Source organism: Saccostrea cucullata, unplaced genomic scaffold (assembly GCF_032062105.1).
Source record: "Saccostrea cucullata isolate Sc308-1 unplaced genomic scaffold, CSIRO_AGI_Scuc_v1 ctg155, whole genome shotgun sequence".
NCBI classification, from domain to species: domain Eukaryota; kingdom Metazoa; phylum Mollusca; class Bivalvia; order Ostreida; family Ostreidae; genus Saccostrea; species Saccostrea cuccullata.
This window is the reverse complement of record NW_026930491.1, coordinates 188,319-205,088: the sequence shown is the minus strand read 5'-3', so window position 1 is coordinate 205,088 and position 16,770 is coordinate 188,319. Positions and strand designations below refer to the sequence as shown.

The window sequence follows — 16,770 nt, the reverse complement described above, 5'->3', positions numbered from 1 at the left end:
AAAAAAACAGGAAAACCAAAAAACTTGTGAAATGAATCTGCTCAATGAACTTTGTGATATGAATCTGCTCAATGAACTATGTGAAACAAATCTGCTCAATGAATCTCATGAAAAAAATTTGCAAAACAATATTGAACAAAAATTGACAAACAATGCCTCAATCACTAAAACAGCTCTGCAAGGTGTAATGACTGAAGAAAGCAAATCACTTAGTCATGCAATGAACCAGGTATGCAATACAAAATTAGCATTTGGGTCATTTCATCAAGGAGATGCAAGGTTTTCATCATTTTCTAGAGGAAGTCAGTGTACCTGCAATGCTCTTATTATGCTGATTAAAAGTTATGAAGGCTTTTCATTCTCAACAGAATTTATTGATAGCACTTTAATAGCAGGGGATCAGGTTTATGTTATGTTGGTCAAGAATTTGCAGCAAAGACAAATGTTTCTAAACAAGCTACTTAAATTGGATGAGTTGCCAAGTAACTTAACTTTAGGAGAAAATCATCATGTCATCGAGAAATTTGAAACCATGTGGGGATTACTTGTCTCTGAAGAACAAAACAGTCAAGTGAAATCATTGCATCAAGCTTTAGAAGAGGCTTTCCAGGTTTCTAGATATTTGCTGATAATGATAGGGGCAATTTGTTCTGGTGTGTACAAAGTGTCAGACAAGGAATATTACTTTTTTGACTCTCATTCACATGACAGTGCTGGCATGTCTTCCTGTGATGGTAAATCAGTACTAGTACAAAGCACAGGTATTGATGATTTGGTATCATATCTGTACAGTATGTATAACAGCATGCATATAGACTTTGCAATGCAGTTTGAAATCTTACCAATCTCAATTAAAACTTTGCATCATAGTTTTCCAGAGAAAAGTCCATTGCAGAAAAATTTTTACAAAATGGATGATCATCTCTCATCTGTCACAAATCCAGATCAAAACCCATGCAGAAAAAGGTATATGAGAGAGTACATGAGGAGAAAAAGACAAAATGTACAGTTTAAGCAAGTAGAAAGAAACAAAGAAACAAATGCAAAAAAGTTGAGAAGACAAAATGATGATATAAAAAGCAGAGAAACTGAAACTGCAACATTTGCAAGGAAATTAAAAAGGCAGAATGCTGAAATAAGACAGAAAGAAAAGGAAAGAGATGCAGCTGCAAGAAAGTTAAAAAGACAAGATGCTGAAATTAAAGAGAAAGAAAGGGAAATGGATAAGTTTGCAAGAAAGTCAAAGCGACAAGATACTGAAATTAAAGAGAAAGAAAGGAAAATGAATACTGCAGGTAGAAAGTTAAAGCGACAAGATGCTGAAATTAAAGAGAAAGAAAGGGAAATGGATAAGTTTGCAAGAAAGTCAAAGCGACAAGATACTGAAATTAAAGAGAAAGAAAGGAAAATGAATACTGCAGGTAGAAAGTTAAAGCGACAAGATGCTGAAATTAAAGAGAAAGAAAGGAAAATGGATAAGTTTGCAAGAAAGTCAAAGCGACAAGATACTGAAATTAAAGAGAAAGAAAGGAAAATGAATACCGCTGGAAGACAGTTAAAGCGACAAGATGCTGAAATTAAAGAGAAAGAAAAGAAAATGAATACAGCTAGAAGAAAGTTAAAGCGACAAGATACTGAAATTAAAGAGAAAGAAAGGCAGATGGATAAGCTTGCAAGAAAGTCAAAGCGACAAGATGCTGAAATTAAAGAGAAAGAAAGGGAAATGGATAAGTTTGCAAGAAAGTCCAAGAGACAAGATGCTGAAATTAAAGAGAAAGAAAGGGAAATAGAAAGTTAAAGCGACAAGATGCTAAAATTAAAGAGAAAGAAAAGGAAATGAATACTGCTGGTAGAAAGTTAAAACGTCAGAATGTTAAAGTGCAAGAAAAAGAAAAAGAGGGCAGTAGAATTTCAAAAAGAAAATGCAGAGAAAACCCAATTGTTCTTGAAAGGGAAAGGTTAAAAAAGCAAGCTAAACGAAGCAACATTTCATTTAGAGAAAATGAGAGATTGCTTAATAGGGAACAGAAACAGAGGCAAAGAGCAGATAAAGAATATTGTGAAAAAGTAAATGAACAACGGAGACGGAAAAGATTTGGAATAGATATAGAGGATTGCATCCAAAATTTTCATGAACAGATAAAACATGGTCCAATTTTTGTATGCTCATGTTGTCAGCAAACATGGTTCAAAGAAAGTGTTTCTAAAGTGGAAAACATCAAACTAGATGATGAATGTAAAAGCAAGTTTCTTACAAGCACTGTGTCTGTTGAAAATGTGGAATGGATTTGCAATACTTGCTGTTCATCAATAAGACAAAAAAAAATTCCAAAGTTGTCCGTCTTAAATGGTATGATGTGGCCACTTAAGCCAATGGAATTAGATTTATTTTCTTTAGAAGAAAGGCTTGTATCTCTGAGAATACCTTTTATGCAAATAAGAGAGTTGCCAAGAGGTGGGCAATATTCTGTAAGAGGAAACATTGTGAATGTTCCAGTTGATATTCAACCTACTGTAAATAGCCTGCCAAGAAAATTAGATGAAAATGTCACAGTTCCTGTCAAATTAAAGAAAAAGTTGTCATATCAAAAATGTGATTATCATGAAAATGTACGACCAACAAAAGTACTGATTGCGTTGCACTGGCTTATGAACAATAGTGACTTTTACAAGAATGCAAATATCAATGTTGATGAAAACTGGTTTCAAGAAATTACAACTTCAGCAAGTGAAATGGTTCAGGAACTAGTGAGAACACAGACAAGAAGCAACCAAAATACTGATGATGATGAGACGGTTGATGATGATGATGAATTCTGTGAAGTAGATGGAGTTGGTAGAGATGGTAATTGTGACACTCTGTTAGATGATGCTTCAAGAGACATGAATCAGATTTACACATTTGCTCCAGGTGAAGGACAACGCCCACTTAGTTTATACCAAGACCAGACAGCTGAGTATTTATCATTTCCAACAATTTTTTGTGGAAAGGGAAGATTACAAGATGACAAAAGACAAGTACATGTGTCCTATGCAGATATTGCTAAATGGGAATTAAGAAGTGTTGATAGACGTGCTGCCCAGTCTGTTCCAAATTTGTTTTTCAAGTTGAAAAAAATACAAATGAAGCAAGTTACAGACAAATGCAACCTGGCTCTTAGGAAATGCAAAACCAAAGGAAGATCCATAACAGCAAATGAAATGAAAAATCCTCAAAATGTGAATAATCTTGTTAGACATGATGAAGGTTTCTTTGTGTTCAGACAGTTACGAAATTCACCTGCATATCTTGAAACTAGAAAAAAGGATGTGTTTGCTATGATCAGACAGCTTGGTCTACCAACATGGTTTATGTCATTGTCTGCTGCAGATACAAGATGGAATGATCTCATCAGAGCACTTGGAGTGTTAAATGATGGAAAAGAATACACTGATGAAGAAATCAATAACATGACTTGGTTTGAAAAATCAAAATTAGTACAAAAGGATCCCATCACTTGCTCTAGGTACTTTGATCATAGATTCCGTTTGTTTATGAATTCAGTGTTGAGAAGTGATCATCATCCAATTGGTATTGTAAAAGACTTCTTCTACAGAACTGAATTTCAACAAAGAGGATCACCACACATTCATATGATTGTTTGGATAGAAAATGCACCAAAATATCATGAAAATAATGAACAGGAGATTGTAAATTATGTAGATAATTATCTGAAATGTGAAAAGAATGAAGAGGATGGTTTGTCTGACTTACAAGTGCACAAACATTCACAGACATGCAAAAAGAGAGGCAAAGCTGTATGTCGATTTGGTTTTCCCCTCCCTCCTCTTGAAGAGACTGTGATTTTGGAGCCACTAGAGTGTGATGTTGATAAGTACAAGAAGATGTATGATGACATACAGAAACAACTGAATGATATGAAAAATGGATGTGATTTGCCCTACAAGGAACTCCTGAGTACAGTACTTAAGATATCTGAGGAAGATTACATTAAATGCATTAGAAGTTCACTGAGAGGTCCAAAGGTTTTTCTTAAAAGAAGTCCATGTGATATGAGGGTAAACTCGTACAACAGTGTTGTTCTTAATGCTTGGAAAGCTAACATAGACATTCAATATATTTTGGACCCATATGCCTGTGCAATGTATATTGTTTCCTATATAAGTAAATCACAAAGAGGGATGAGCGATTTACTTAACAGAGCTGCAAAAGAAGCTAGGGAAGGAAATCTTGACATAAAAAGACAGGTACGTCACATTGGGAATCATTTTCTCAACAGTGTAGAAGTTGGAGCTCAAGAAGCAGCATATTTAGTGTTACAAATGCAAATGACAAAAGCTTCAAGAGATGTTGTTTTTATAAACACAAGTCCATCAGATGACAGAGTAATTCTGATCAAAACAGATGCTGAATTAGAAAAGTTGACACCAAATTCTACAGACGTGGAATGTAGCAATGTTATCAAACGGTATGCAAAACGCCCAAAGCAGCTTGAAAACTGGTGCTTAGCTGATTATGTATCACAGCTAGATGTTGTCTTTCCTAAAGATGATGAAAAAGAGTTCACTGAAAATGAAGTGAATGATGATGATCAGGACCATCAGTCAGATGATGAAGACAATTCAGATGTTGACTTTAGTGAAAGTGATACACTTTTGACTTTGAGAAACGGCATAAAAATTAAACGACGGAAAGTACCAAGGGTAATTAGATATGTCCGATTTAATATCAAAACTGATCCAGAAAATTACTACAGAGAAAAACTTATGTTGTTCATGCCTTGGAGAAATGAATCCACTGATCTAATATCAGGAATGGACACATTTGAGAAGTCATTTCATCAGAAGAAGTCATTTCTTACACACAAGGTCAAGGAATATGAATTCAATGCTGAACAGCTTGATGCAGCTTTGCAAATGGCAAATGAGGACTTTTCAGAAGCTTTTGATGAGTTGGCACCAGATGTTCAGCAAAGAGAGGCAGAAGATGAAAATGAAGGATCTCTTGAATCTGAAAACTTTGTTCAGTTTAATCCTGAGAGGCCTATTGAACAGAGACAGTATGATATAGGATCTGACCTTGGCATTCCATCAACAAGACAAATAACTGAAGAAAGTTCTGTTAGATTACCAGACAATGAATACTTGAATCTTTTAGGAAGTCTAAATGTAAAGCAGCGGGAATTTTTCAATCATGTGTTGCAATGGGTAAAGACAAAGACAGAACCTATTTATTCATTTTTGTCTGGAGGTGCTGGTGTTGGCAAATCTGTTTTGATAAGGGCACTTTATCAAGCTCTGCACAGATACCTATGTTCCACAGAAGGTGAAAATCCAGATGACATAAGAATACTTCTTTGTGCTTATACTGGCAAGGCGGCATACAACATTGGAGGAGCAACTATTGCATCTGCTTTCCATCAAAAAATTAATCAAAGTCAACAAAGTTTGCACTCTGACGAATTGAACACTTTTCGTACAAAGTACCAAAACCTGAAAGTAATCATTATTGATGAGATATCAATGGTGGGAAACAGATCATTAGCACTCATTGACAGTCGTCTACAACTTCTCACAGGCATCAAGAAACCATTTGGTGGTATAAGTATCATTGCTGTTGGTGATTTTTTCCAACTTAAGCCTGTGATGGACCGTTGGATCTTTCAGGATTTAAATCATGATGCCCAAGTTCTTGCAAGCAATCTTTGGAAGGAGCATTTTTCTATTTTTGAGTTGGATGAAATCATGCGCCAAAAAGATGATATTGAGTTCGCTCAACTTCTGAATCGCCTTCGTTATAACGCAATGACAGCAGAAGATATGAATGTGATACACAGATGCATGATAACAGAAACAAGTGACAATTATCCACGTCATGCTCCTCATCTCTTTACACAGAATTCTAAAGTAGATGCATACAACAATCAGTTGATTGAAAATCTTGGAGGAGAAAAGGTCACAGTGAATTCAGTTGATTCTGTTATTAAAGATTATTCAAAAGAAGTTAAGGAAAAACTGCTAAGATCTCTTCTTAAAGCAGATGATGTAAGCAAAACTGCCAATTTGATGCAAAATTTGATTCTTGCTGTTGGGATGATATATGATATCTCAGTCAATGTTGATGTATCTGATGGTTTGACAAATGGTTCATCATGTAAAGTGCAATTAATTGAAAGGAGAATGGAAGGTATATCAAGGCCAAGCATAGTTTGGGTGGAATTTTTTGACTCTGGAATTGGAAAAACTACTCGAAGGAAATACAGACATTTATTTCATGATGGAATTTTTGAGAACTGGACACCAATTTTTGAAGTTCAACGGTCTTTTCTTTTGAATTACAATACTTTTCAGAGAATCCAATTTCCATTACGGCCAGCTGCAGGAAAAACAATTCATAAAGCCCAAGGTTGCACAGTTGATGAAATTGTAATTGATATGTCTCAAACAAAAGTGAGGAAAATTCCCCACATCCACTATGTAGCACTTAGTCGGGTAAGGTCAGTAGATCATCTGCATATTCTAAACTTCAATGAGCAGGCATTATCAATGGATGAACAAGTCGTAGATGAAATGGAGAGAATGAAAAAAGAGGTGCCACTCCAACTTTGTTATGTCCCAATATACCAGGTTGATTTGCATCGTTTAAAGATTGCTTTTAACAATTGTAGATCTCTTCACAAACACTTTCCACAAATTCAAAATGAGCCAAACATTCTTGCTTCAGATGTAGTTGGATTCTCAGAGACAAGATTAACTAGTGCAGATGTGGAAAATTATCAACTTCAGGGATACACAGCAATATTTAACCATGAGACTTTAGATAGTTCTGATAGACGTCCACATCATGGAACAGCACTGTATGTAAAAGACATTTACAAGACAACTTGCATCTCAAAGGTAAACAATGGTCCCATAGAGTTTATTAAGGCAAACATACTATTAAACCAATATAGAGATGTACAAGTCATAGTTATTTACAAATATCCATCTTGTTCTTTGGAAAATTTCAAACATCAAGTGGAAATGCATATAAAGCCTTTGATTGATGATCAGAAAGACTTGGTATTCTTGGGAGATTTTAATTTTGATTTGTTTGCTGGGCATGCAGACTTTTTAACATTTATGGAAAAAGGCTTTAACTGTCAACAAATTGTAAGTAAGACTACTCATGACTCCGGTTCGAAGCTTGATTTGATTTTTACAAATATATCCCCATGTGAAACAGATGTGATTGAAGCATATTGGTCTGATCATAAAGTAGTGTTTTGTGCATTTGATATGACTAGTTTCCATTAAATATGATGGGGCTCCTAAATAAAAACACGGCAGAGGGAGAAGCAAAACAGTGCCCCCTCCCTCACCCCATTTTTCCAGTCATACCCCACAAAGTTTGGGGTATACACTGGAATCACCATGTCCATCTGCTTGTTTGGGTGTACACTGGTATCATCATGTCTGTCTGTGAATCTCTTCATAGCCATTTTTGTCCAGCATTTATTTCTATGAGATATTGTTTGGACATTTTTAAATTGAGAAATTCCATACGCTTATATTTAATACAAACTAATTTATAGCTTGTGATCAAAAATGTGCTTATGTCTTGATACTGTACCAATTTCATTTTAAGCATTGTCATGACCATCGCATTTTGATGCTTTATTTGTCACAGTCATGATAATGTTTTTAATCAACACTAAGATTGTTAAGTTTATTATCATCTTCAACCAATTACATTTTTACATGACTTACACAAGATGACATTTTCCTGTTCTTAAAGCTGTTTTAAATCTACTTTTTAAATTACATTGTATATAGTTTCCCCATTGGTGTATTAGTCCTATTTGGCTGCAATACAGTACCAAGCATTTGAAAATTTAAAGATTTTATTTTTTACAAAATGTTTTACATATGCATTTTAGATGGAACATTTCACTTATAATAATCTGGCTGTTCTTTAATTTGCATCAGTACTTATTGTATATTTTTATGCAAAACACTACTCCATCTCAATAACACTTGGTAACATTAGTAGACTATGCTAGACTATGCTAGACTATGCTTTAGATGCATAATTCTCAGTTTGACAAATTGCATATGTCATAGCCACCAAAGGCAGAATTTTTTTATTTTCCAAAATATTCACTCCCCTTTACCTTTAAAGTTGGTATGAAATGACTTTTTACATTAATAGTCTATACCTTTCTTTATTGTATGTAGAGCTTCAGTATTGTCAGAGACTTCTGTTTTTGTTTGTTTTTCTAATGAAATGTTAAAACTTTGCTTAAATTAGATTTACTGTTTCAATTCTTAGCTTATTTCTGCATATTTCCAATGGTAATATTTGTATTGCTGAATATCTGGATTTTTTTTAATTGGGAGGTATATTATTCTGATATTTTGTTGTCTTTTAGTGACTTCAAAAGATGTAACCCAAATTAGAACTTAAAAGTTAGTGTTTCTTTGTGTGGGATAAAATTTGACATATTGCTGTATTTTTACTTAAATTTCAGATAAAATAGAATAGGAAATGTGAATTGTTGATAAAACAATTTGATATCCACTTCTTGTAAAATTTTTACTTGATGTAATTATCATATTTGTATACTATCTAGCAGTTTATTGCCTTGTTTTCATATAGAATAGGAAATGTGAATTGTTGATAAAACAATTTGATATCCACTTCTTGTTGCAAAATGTCCATTCCATTTGATGTAATAATATCATATTTGTATACTTTAATTAATATATTCAATCTTTTAAACAAGACTATATATAATGAATTGTGTGGTATAGATTTTATACTGAAATTACAATCAAGGATCATCACGATTATAATAATAACATTGAAGGAGACTCTTACTGGAATTTAAATTTGCACAGTTTTGACTCGTGGTAGTGACATCATTTGGACTGTGCCATTGGCTGTAATTTTGACACTGCTATAAGCTAGCTGTGGTTCGGACATTGCTATAAGCTAGCTGTAACACTATATAATAGCCATGTGATTTTGACATTTCTCAGACATATGGCTTCTGTGATTTTAGAAGTCAGGATCTCTTCATTTATGGACTTTTAACTTAAGCTCAGATGTGTTTAAATGTTTATTCATGTCATAATGCTAGTCAACTTTTTAAAAATTATTTATATCATAAAACTGAAATATAAACTATCTAAGACTGATATTATACTTTAATTTCATATTTTTTGTATAGTTATTTTTTGTTTTGGAAAAAAAATTGCTTCTTTAAAATAACCCGTGTAAATGAATTACAATGCTTGTAGTAGTCATCAACACAGCAGATATAGTAATTATTTGTGAAACCTCAGATTCAGTATATATTCTAATGAGTTTATTAAAAAGTTCTGTATATTCTATCATGGATTGTGTGGAATTTTATGATTATGAAGTAAAATGTGACTGCCATTATATGAACTTCAAAGCCTATAATAAGTGTCATTTACAGGTAAGTATGGAAAGAGGGGGTCAATGGCCAGCCCGTAAAGGGAGGTAAACCTACCTCTTTAAGAAATATATTGAAGAAAAATACACTGTACAATCAAAATATTATATAACATGATATATCATTTGAATTACAAATATTCTTTCCAATAGAGAAAAAAAAGTTCTTTTTTCATTATCCAACAATATTGCATGAATCTGAGGTTAGAAATTTTTATCTGTGATAGTAAAATGTTTTTTTCCTTTCTAATTCACTCACATAATCTTTCCTTTTTTCGATTTTCAATGGAAAAGATTATTTTGACTGGTGATTATTTTCTTCATGTAAATAACATATTTAAGAAATATTTATATTATGACTGTATTGTTAAAATTTTTGATGCTGTTTTATTTTTCATTAAACATTCATTCTCAAGTTTATAAATGTTATCTAAATCAATACTAGTATAATTATATATGCTCTTGAATTGTCACTAGTAAGGCATTCCTTCATTAAGATAGCTTCTTCACAAAGTTTAAGTGTCAAATTTCAAATTATACACACTGTACTCAAAATGTATCAAAATTCAGTTTTTAATCTGTACTAATGTACATGCATGTGTAACATTTCACTTCTAATAATACAAAACATTTGTTATAATTCTTGAAATCAAATAAAATTTTAAATACAGCCTTAAAACTGCAATTTTTTTATTGATGTAAGCATAAAAAATAAATATAATTATATACAATCATTACCTGTGACAGTCTTGAGAAATGAGAACATATTTAAACAATAGCGTGTTAAAAGCCTCTGCACTTAAATGCAATTAAGTAAACAGATGGTTCATTTGGAATTAAAACATTCCCCTCTTATATGGATTTAATTTACTAAAGAGGCCACAAATCTAGTCTATAATTTACCCTTGGAAAACATATTTCATGGGGGAAAAGTGCCTTTGTTTCATCCTCTGAAGAACAATTGGGCCGAGGTGGTTCAGGTGAGCGTTGTGGCCCATGGGCCTCTTGTATTTATTTCAGATCATGCCATTGACCAAAGTTACCCCCCGGAAACCCGGCCTTCTATGTTCCATGGTTTAACATCACTGCCCCTGCTGTAAGGAACATGTTACTAGGATGGATGTCAGCACTCAGACGGACACAAGTCGTCACCACAGGACAGTCAGAGTAGTGAGAAAATACAAAAGGATGGTGAATGTGTGGAGAGAGTTGAGGAAGACATTTGGAATGACTAATTATAGTGAAGTACTTTGGAAAAGAAACAATGTACATGTACATAAGTCTATTGTAGTAAATACTTGACTAATTGTTTAACTGGGTATAAAAAAGGAATTCTTAACCTCGTTTTGTTGATCTTTTTATTGTCTAAAAAAAGCATAACCAATAAACATGCGGGACGCAAGTATACAGAGGCGTGGGTAGTGTAATGAGTAATGAATAAGGCAATGGGCCTATACCATTCAAACGTTGGTGTGACCTGGACTAATGGAATAGTCCAAGAGCCTGTTCACCCCTGTTTGAATGGTATAGCCCTTGGCTATATAAAAGGCTGCAGAGGCAGTCTCGACCATTCTGAAACCCGTAGAAGAAGTGGGAAGTTGAAAAGAAGATAATAGGTAATATTAGAACAGAAGAATTAAAATAGTGAAATAAAATTAAGGCTAGGGTACAGAGCGCCGGTAAATGGTAAGCCAAGGAATTGTGGTGAAGTGCAAGGTACAGTAGTCCTGAATAAGGGTGAGGTACCGAGTACTCATTACAACAAGAACTTGGTTTTGGAACCAGGTGCAGTGAGCCCAGTCATACAAGTAGTACTTGGTAACAAAGAACCTCGGCTTGTAGATCCCGCTGTTTAAAAAAAAGTATAGAACAAGGACAAGTATCCCACAAAAATAATAAATAATCATTATTGTAAATAATTTTAATCCCCAGTATTAATTGTAGGCTCAGATAGAGCCAGAGGAAAAGTTCACATATATTTATGTAATATTAAGACCCTGTATCCCTGAAAACGGACCCTTAAATAAGGTTACATGTTACAATACTTTTTAATTTTGGAATTTATCTCTAAATTAGGAGATAATGAACAACACTTTTTTGAAGATTGAAAAATATTTTAATTTTGGTTTGCTACAACATTTTAATATAAAATGAAAATTTTGAAGTTTACAAGCTTTTACAAGCTTAAGATGTTTCATGATGCTGGGGCAAGGCATTTTCAACGTTTTTGAAAAATCGCAAAAGCCAGGAAAATTTCGGATATTCGGACTTCTAGAGAAGGAACAGGAGGTCTGTCCGTATATTTCCGGCTCTGAAATCACAACAATTTGGTATTATTGTTGTTTTTTATCCCATACCGGTGAAACTGGCTCAGGTGAGTTTGGGTTTCCTCTTCGTCTGTCCGTCCGTCTGTTCCTCTGTTTTTCCTTCCTATTTGGTCCTACAGTACCTACCTACTCAGTACCTACCTACCTAGTCCTTGTTATGCCCGTGGGCACATTGGACAAGGAAAAGACTTCTCCACTTCTCTCTATCTTGAACATTTCTCTCCAGTTCTCTCAAAGTTTGTGGTCCCTCATTTCCTTTTCAACAGTCCTTCGCTTAGTGGTCTTTGGCCGACCAGGTTTCCTCTTCCCTTCCGGTGTCCATCTAAGGGCTACTTTGGTGATGTTATTGGCTGGTTTCCTCAACACATGCCTTATCCATCGCCATCTCCGTTTAGTCAACAAAGTTCGCATGTCGTCTGTGTTGGCCTTCTCATGGAGTTCCACATATGTAATTTTATTTGGCCAGAAAATCCTCATGATCTTTCTGAGGCATCCATTGTGGAAACTAGAAAGTTTGCAAATGTCTCCTTCTGTCATTCTCCAGCATTCTGCCCCATAGAGTAGGACAGACAGTACGCAGCTGTTATATATTCTTATTTTTGTCCTACTTATGTCATTTTGTTTTCCAGATGTTCTTGAGGCTGATGAAGGCACCCCTACCTTTACTTAGTCTGGCCGTTATATCTTTGTCCGCACCCCCATCTGATGTTACTATGCTGCCAAGATAGGTAAATGTTGTTGTGTTGCTCAGGTCATTTCCATCAACCTTTATTCTTGCTGGTTTTTGGTGTTTAATGACATAACTTCAGTTTTCTTGGTATTGATTTTTACAATTTTTTCTGCATTACTCTGTAACTTTGATGTTTTACTTTGCATATGCTTTTCTAGATGTGATAGTAGGGCCAAGTCATCTACGATGTCCAGGTCTTCAAGACTGGTAAAGAGTGTTCATCTTATTCCTGTGTTATTGCCATTAAGGGTTGATTTCATTACCCAGTCAATTGCTAGTATTAAAAGGAGAGCTGATATCATACATTCCTGCCTCACGCCAGATTTTACTATGAAGCATGCATCTGATGAGCTGCCTATAGAGCAATTAAACTCCAAGTAAAAGGCTTTTATCAGTTCCACTATCTTTGATGGTTTTCCATAATGTCTTGAGATCTTCCATAAGCTTTCTCTGTGGATACTGTCGAAGGCTTTTTCAAAATCTATACAGGTTATTATAAGCTGTCTTTGCCACTCTGTACATTGCTCTTTAATATTTCATAGGGTAAGCACCTGGTCGCAACAGCTTTTTCCTTTCCTAAAACCTGCTTGCTCTTGTCTTATTTTGGCATCTATTGCAGTTTTAATTCTGTCGATTATTATTCTGCTGAAAATCTTACTAGGTATTGATAATAAGGTGTTGCCCTCCAGTTATTGCAGTAAATAAGATCTCCTTTCTTTGTCACTTTAATGATATTTCCTTTGGACCATGTCGTAGGTATTGTGTTATTATTCCAGATCTTGGTGAATAATGAGTGTAAAATGCCTGCTGCATGGTTTGGATCTGCTTTAAATAACTCTGCTGGCAGTTGGTCATTTCCAGGTGCTTTGTTGTTCTTAAGGGCTGTTATTGCTTTGAATATTTCAGCTTTAGATGGTTCCTCTGTTTCAATTTCTGAATCAGTGTCAGCTTCCGGTATGTGTGCCAGCTCGTTAGGCTCCTGGCGATTCAACACTTCTTCAAAATGTTCTCTCCATCTGTCTTCTTGTTCTCTTTCGGATGTAATGAGGTTGCCTTGCTTGTCTTTCACAGGCATATTTGTTTTTCTTTTCCTTTCACTCAACTTCTTTTTTGTTATTTGATAGAGATCTCCCATTCTTTGTTCAGAAGCATTTTTCTTAGGTTCTCTTGCTATGCCTGCTATAAAACTGTTACGATCTTTCTTTGTTGCTTTCGTCACATCTTTATTGCAGTTGGAATATTGTTCTCTTAGTCTCTCTTTTATTCTTCCGAGTGGGTGTTACATAACTTACTTTTTAGGTCTTTCCTTTTGTCAATGATATTCCAAGTATCTGGTGTAATCCACTCCTTATGCACCTGCCTCTTAAACCCTAGAGTCTTCCTGCTTGATTCATTGAACAGGTTGCAGATTTTACCCTAGTGATCGTCAACCGCTTCATTCTCAACATCACTACATTGCAAGACCTGAAATCTGTTCTTGAGTTTTAATCAAAGTCTTGTCTCACTTTGTTTTCTCTCAGCTTGCCAGTATCTATTCGCCTTATGTTGTTTTGGAGCTACTTTCATCAGCTTGAGCTTTATGTTGGCAGTAACAATGTGGTGATCACTTCCAACATCAGCCCCACGCTTCACTTTTACATCCTGCAAAGATCGTTTCCATTTTTCATTGATAGCGATGTGGTCGATTTGGTTTTTATCTCTCCATCCAGGTGACACTTTTGTGAGTTTGTGTATCTCCTTATGCTGGAACAGTATTCCACCAATGACCAAGTGTTGTTTCCACAGAATTCCGTGAAGTATTCACCGTTCTCATTCATACTTCCACAGCCATTCCTCCCCATGACTCTTTCATAACCAACATTATCGCTTCCAGCTTTCGCATTGAGATCTCCCATGATGATCGTCAGTTCTTGCTTTGGAGCTTTTTGAAATTCGGCCTGTAGAGCCTCATAGAATTCCTCTTTAATATCATTTTCTGCTTCATTTGTAGGGGCATAAACCTGTATTATAGATGTCTGTACAGGTTTTGTTTTCAGTCCTACTCTGATGATTCTTTCATTTACATGATGGTATTCTACTAATGATTTTGCTGCAGTTTTACTTAGGATGATTGCTACCCTCTCATCATGTTGATTGTCTCTTCTTCCAGAGTACACGATAACTTCACCTGTACTTTCAATATTCGTCCAACAATCTGTCCATCTACACTCACGTATGCCTAGTACATATAGCTGTTTTCCTTCATCTTTCTCAGAATTTGAGCCTTTTTTCCTGTTTCATACATGGTACGTACATTCCAGAAACCGACTCTCATTTTAGTTCGTGTGTTCAGTATACTTCTCGTGTGGACAGCTTCCTGTCGGCTTTCACTGTTCACAGTCAAACATGCAGTATTCTGCTGGTATGGTGAAGACTCGACGTTAGTAGAAATATTTCTAGTCCTTCATTGTTTCTGTAATCGCTATGATTTTAAAGGAAGGGGAGATTACCCCCTTGCCCAACCCCAACATGGAGGACCAGGGTAATTTGTTTATGATTTCATTCCACTAGATCTATTGCTTTTCATGGCTGACGAGACTAGATCTGCCCGTGATTTTTAAATCAGAGTTTATCTTCTAGGTAACTGCCTTACCCAGCTAATGCTCTTAGGCATTTAGGGGCCTATAGTCTCCTCCAAGACCTTGTGGTTTTGCTTGGGGCCGCAAGGTACCCAATTTCCATCTGCTACCTCGAGGAGGATCCCATATCTGGGCTACATAGGTCTAACTGTTGAGAGGCTGTACCTGTCAAGGAAGACTTACATATTTTGCTTCCTTTTCACAGCAAACTGTTAGCCCGGAGTGGTACTGAAAGCGAGAGCGACAAGCACAGACACAAACAAACACACACTGTACGCATACACAGCAATTATAGCAGACATTTGGTCCACCACTCCTTTTACCTTATCGCTTGGAGATATTAGCTGATTTTTGGTATCTGAGTGTATCGTGATGAGTTTTAGATAGAATTTGCATTTCGTTCCGCTTCAATGGTTTTGATGGAATTATAGTCTTTTTAATTTTTAAAGATTTTTCGCATTTTGTTTTAATAAACGCTTGTAGACACTGAGTTGAGTTTTTGGAATTCTATTTAATATTGATGAATTATAGATCAAGTTTGTATTTGTTCCACTTTAATTATTTTTGACAGCATTTTCAATTTTTAACAGGAACCAGTTACACTCGCCGGTAATTGTTCCTTCCCGCCAAACAATCGAATCAGTGAAGTTTAAAACATTAAACATCAATCACGAATAATATGGAAGGGAATTACCGCCAAAAGTCTATGTATCTTGCTTTTATTCTTATTCTGCCTACTTCTCTATGCTTTGTTATTATTGTAATTATATGTCACTTTATTGTTTTCATATTCGTCTTTATTACATTCTTCATTTTGTTTTTACTTCTATGTTGCTTTATTCTTGTAAATTCATTCTACTTTCTTTTAAACTTAAACAGTTTCTTTAATAAATTATTAGCATTATCTCTACTACGAATGTTAATTCAATCACGCTAACAATGAAGCATGTTCAATGAAGACGAATGGAAGTTGTCAAACCGTCAAAATTTAGTGCGGCATGATAACGCTAGGTGGCGTGGTGTTCGCTACGAGTGTTGGTAAAACTAGGTAAGCAAACCCGGGTCGGGTTATTTGAGATTCTTCAATACGCCTTAATACTTTATCAATCGAACTTCTGAAGGCCGGATCCGATCTCCCGATCCAATTATGGAAACTCCATATTTATTTTCTCTGGGCTAAGAATAACGGCTTCTTTTTTCAGACATAACTTTATACTACTGTACAGCAGGAAATTAACTCGCGGAGTTAATATTCGCTATATTCGCGGAAAAAGAAATTCCGCGAATTCAACATACAGTGAATAATTCTTGAAATGATTTATAAGGATAAACTGAAATTTTATTATCATCGGTGATTAGATGTAGACTGTCTTTATACTTATGCGAGCGTATGGATCAATTACAAACACGTAGTTGTTGGTGTTTTAAAGCTTATGAATTGTTAAATTAATTTCTATAGCTAACGATTACGGTAATTTTGCCATCTATGATTAGCTTGTATAATTTCACGTATCACTCAGTCAACCTTTAATCAAGGCACAAGCGTAGTAAACAGGGTCAAGACAATTAATTAATTTCAATTATATGAATAAAAGTTCAACATTTGGACTACTTAGTACTGTATAAATTTTTTTA

General features: G+C 35.0%; 2 protein-coding genes across 2 annotated transcripts; one reads left to right on the top strand and one right to left on the bottom strand.

The window, feature by feature from the left end:
• The first annotated feature begins 2,649 nt into the window (after nucleotides 1–2,649).
• Nucleotides 2,650–10,695, top strand: LOC134228768 (uncharacterized). Its single transcript, XM_062710462.1, has 2 exons — nucleotides 2,650–6,897; nucleotides 10,576–10,695. Exons 1-2 carry the CDS (start codon nucleotides 2,650–2,652, stop codon nucleotides 10,693–10,695), a joined length of 4,368 nt encoding a protein of 1,455 aa, XP_062566446.1.
• A 2,459-nt stretch (nucleotides 10,696–13,154) lies between these two features.
• On the bottom strand, nucleotides 13,155–15,437 carry LOC134228767 (uncharacterized). The gene is made up of 4 exons (XM_062710461.1): nucleotides 15,401–15,437; nucleotides 15,246–15,300; nucleotides 14,156–14,788; nucleotides 13,155–13,782 (listed from the first exon to the last, which is right to left on the bottom strand). The coding sequence occupies exons 1-4, from the start codon at nucleotides 15,435–15,437 to the stop codon at nucleotides 13,155–13,157; spliced, it is 1,353 nt and encodes a 450-aa protein (XP_062566445.1).
• Nucleotides 15,438–16,770: the final 1,333 nt, after the last annotated feature.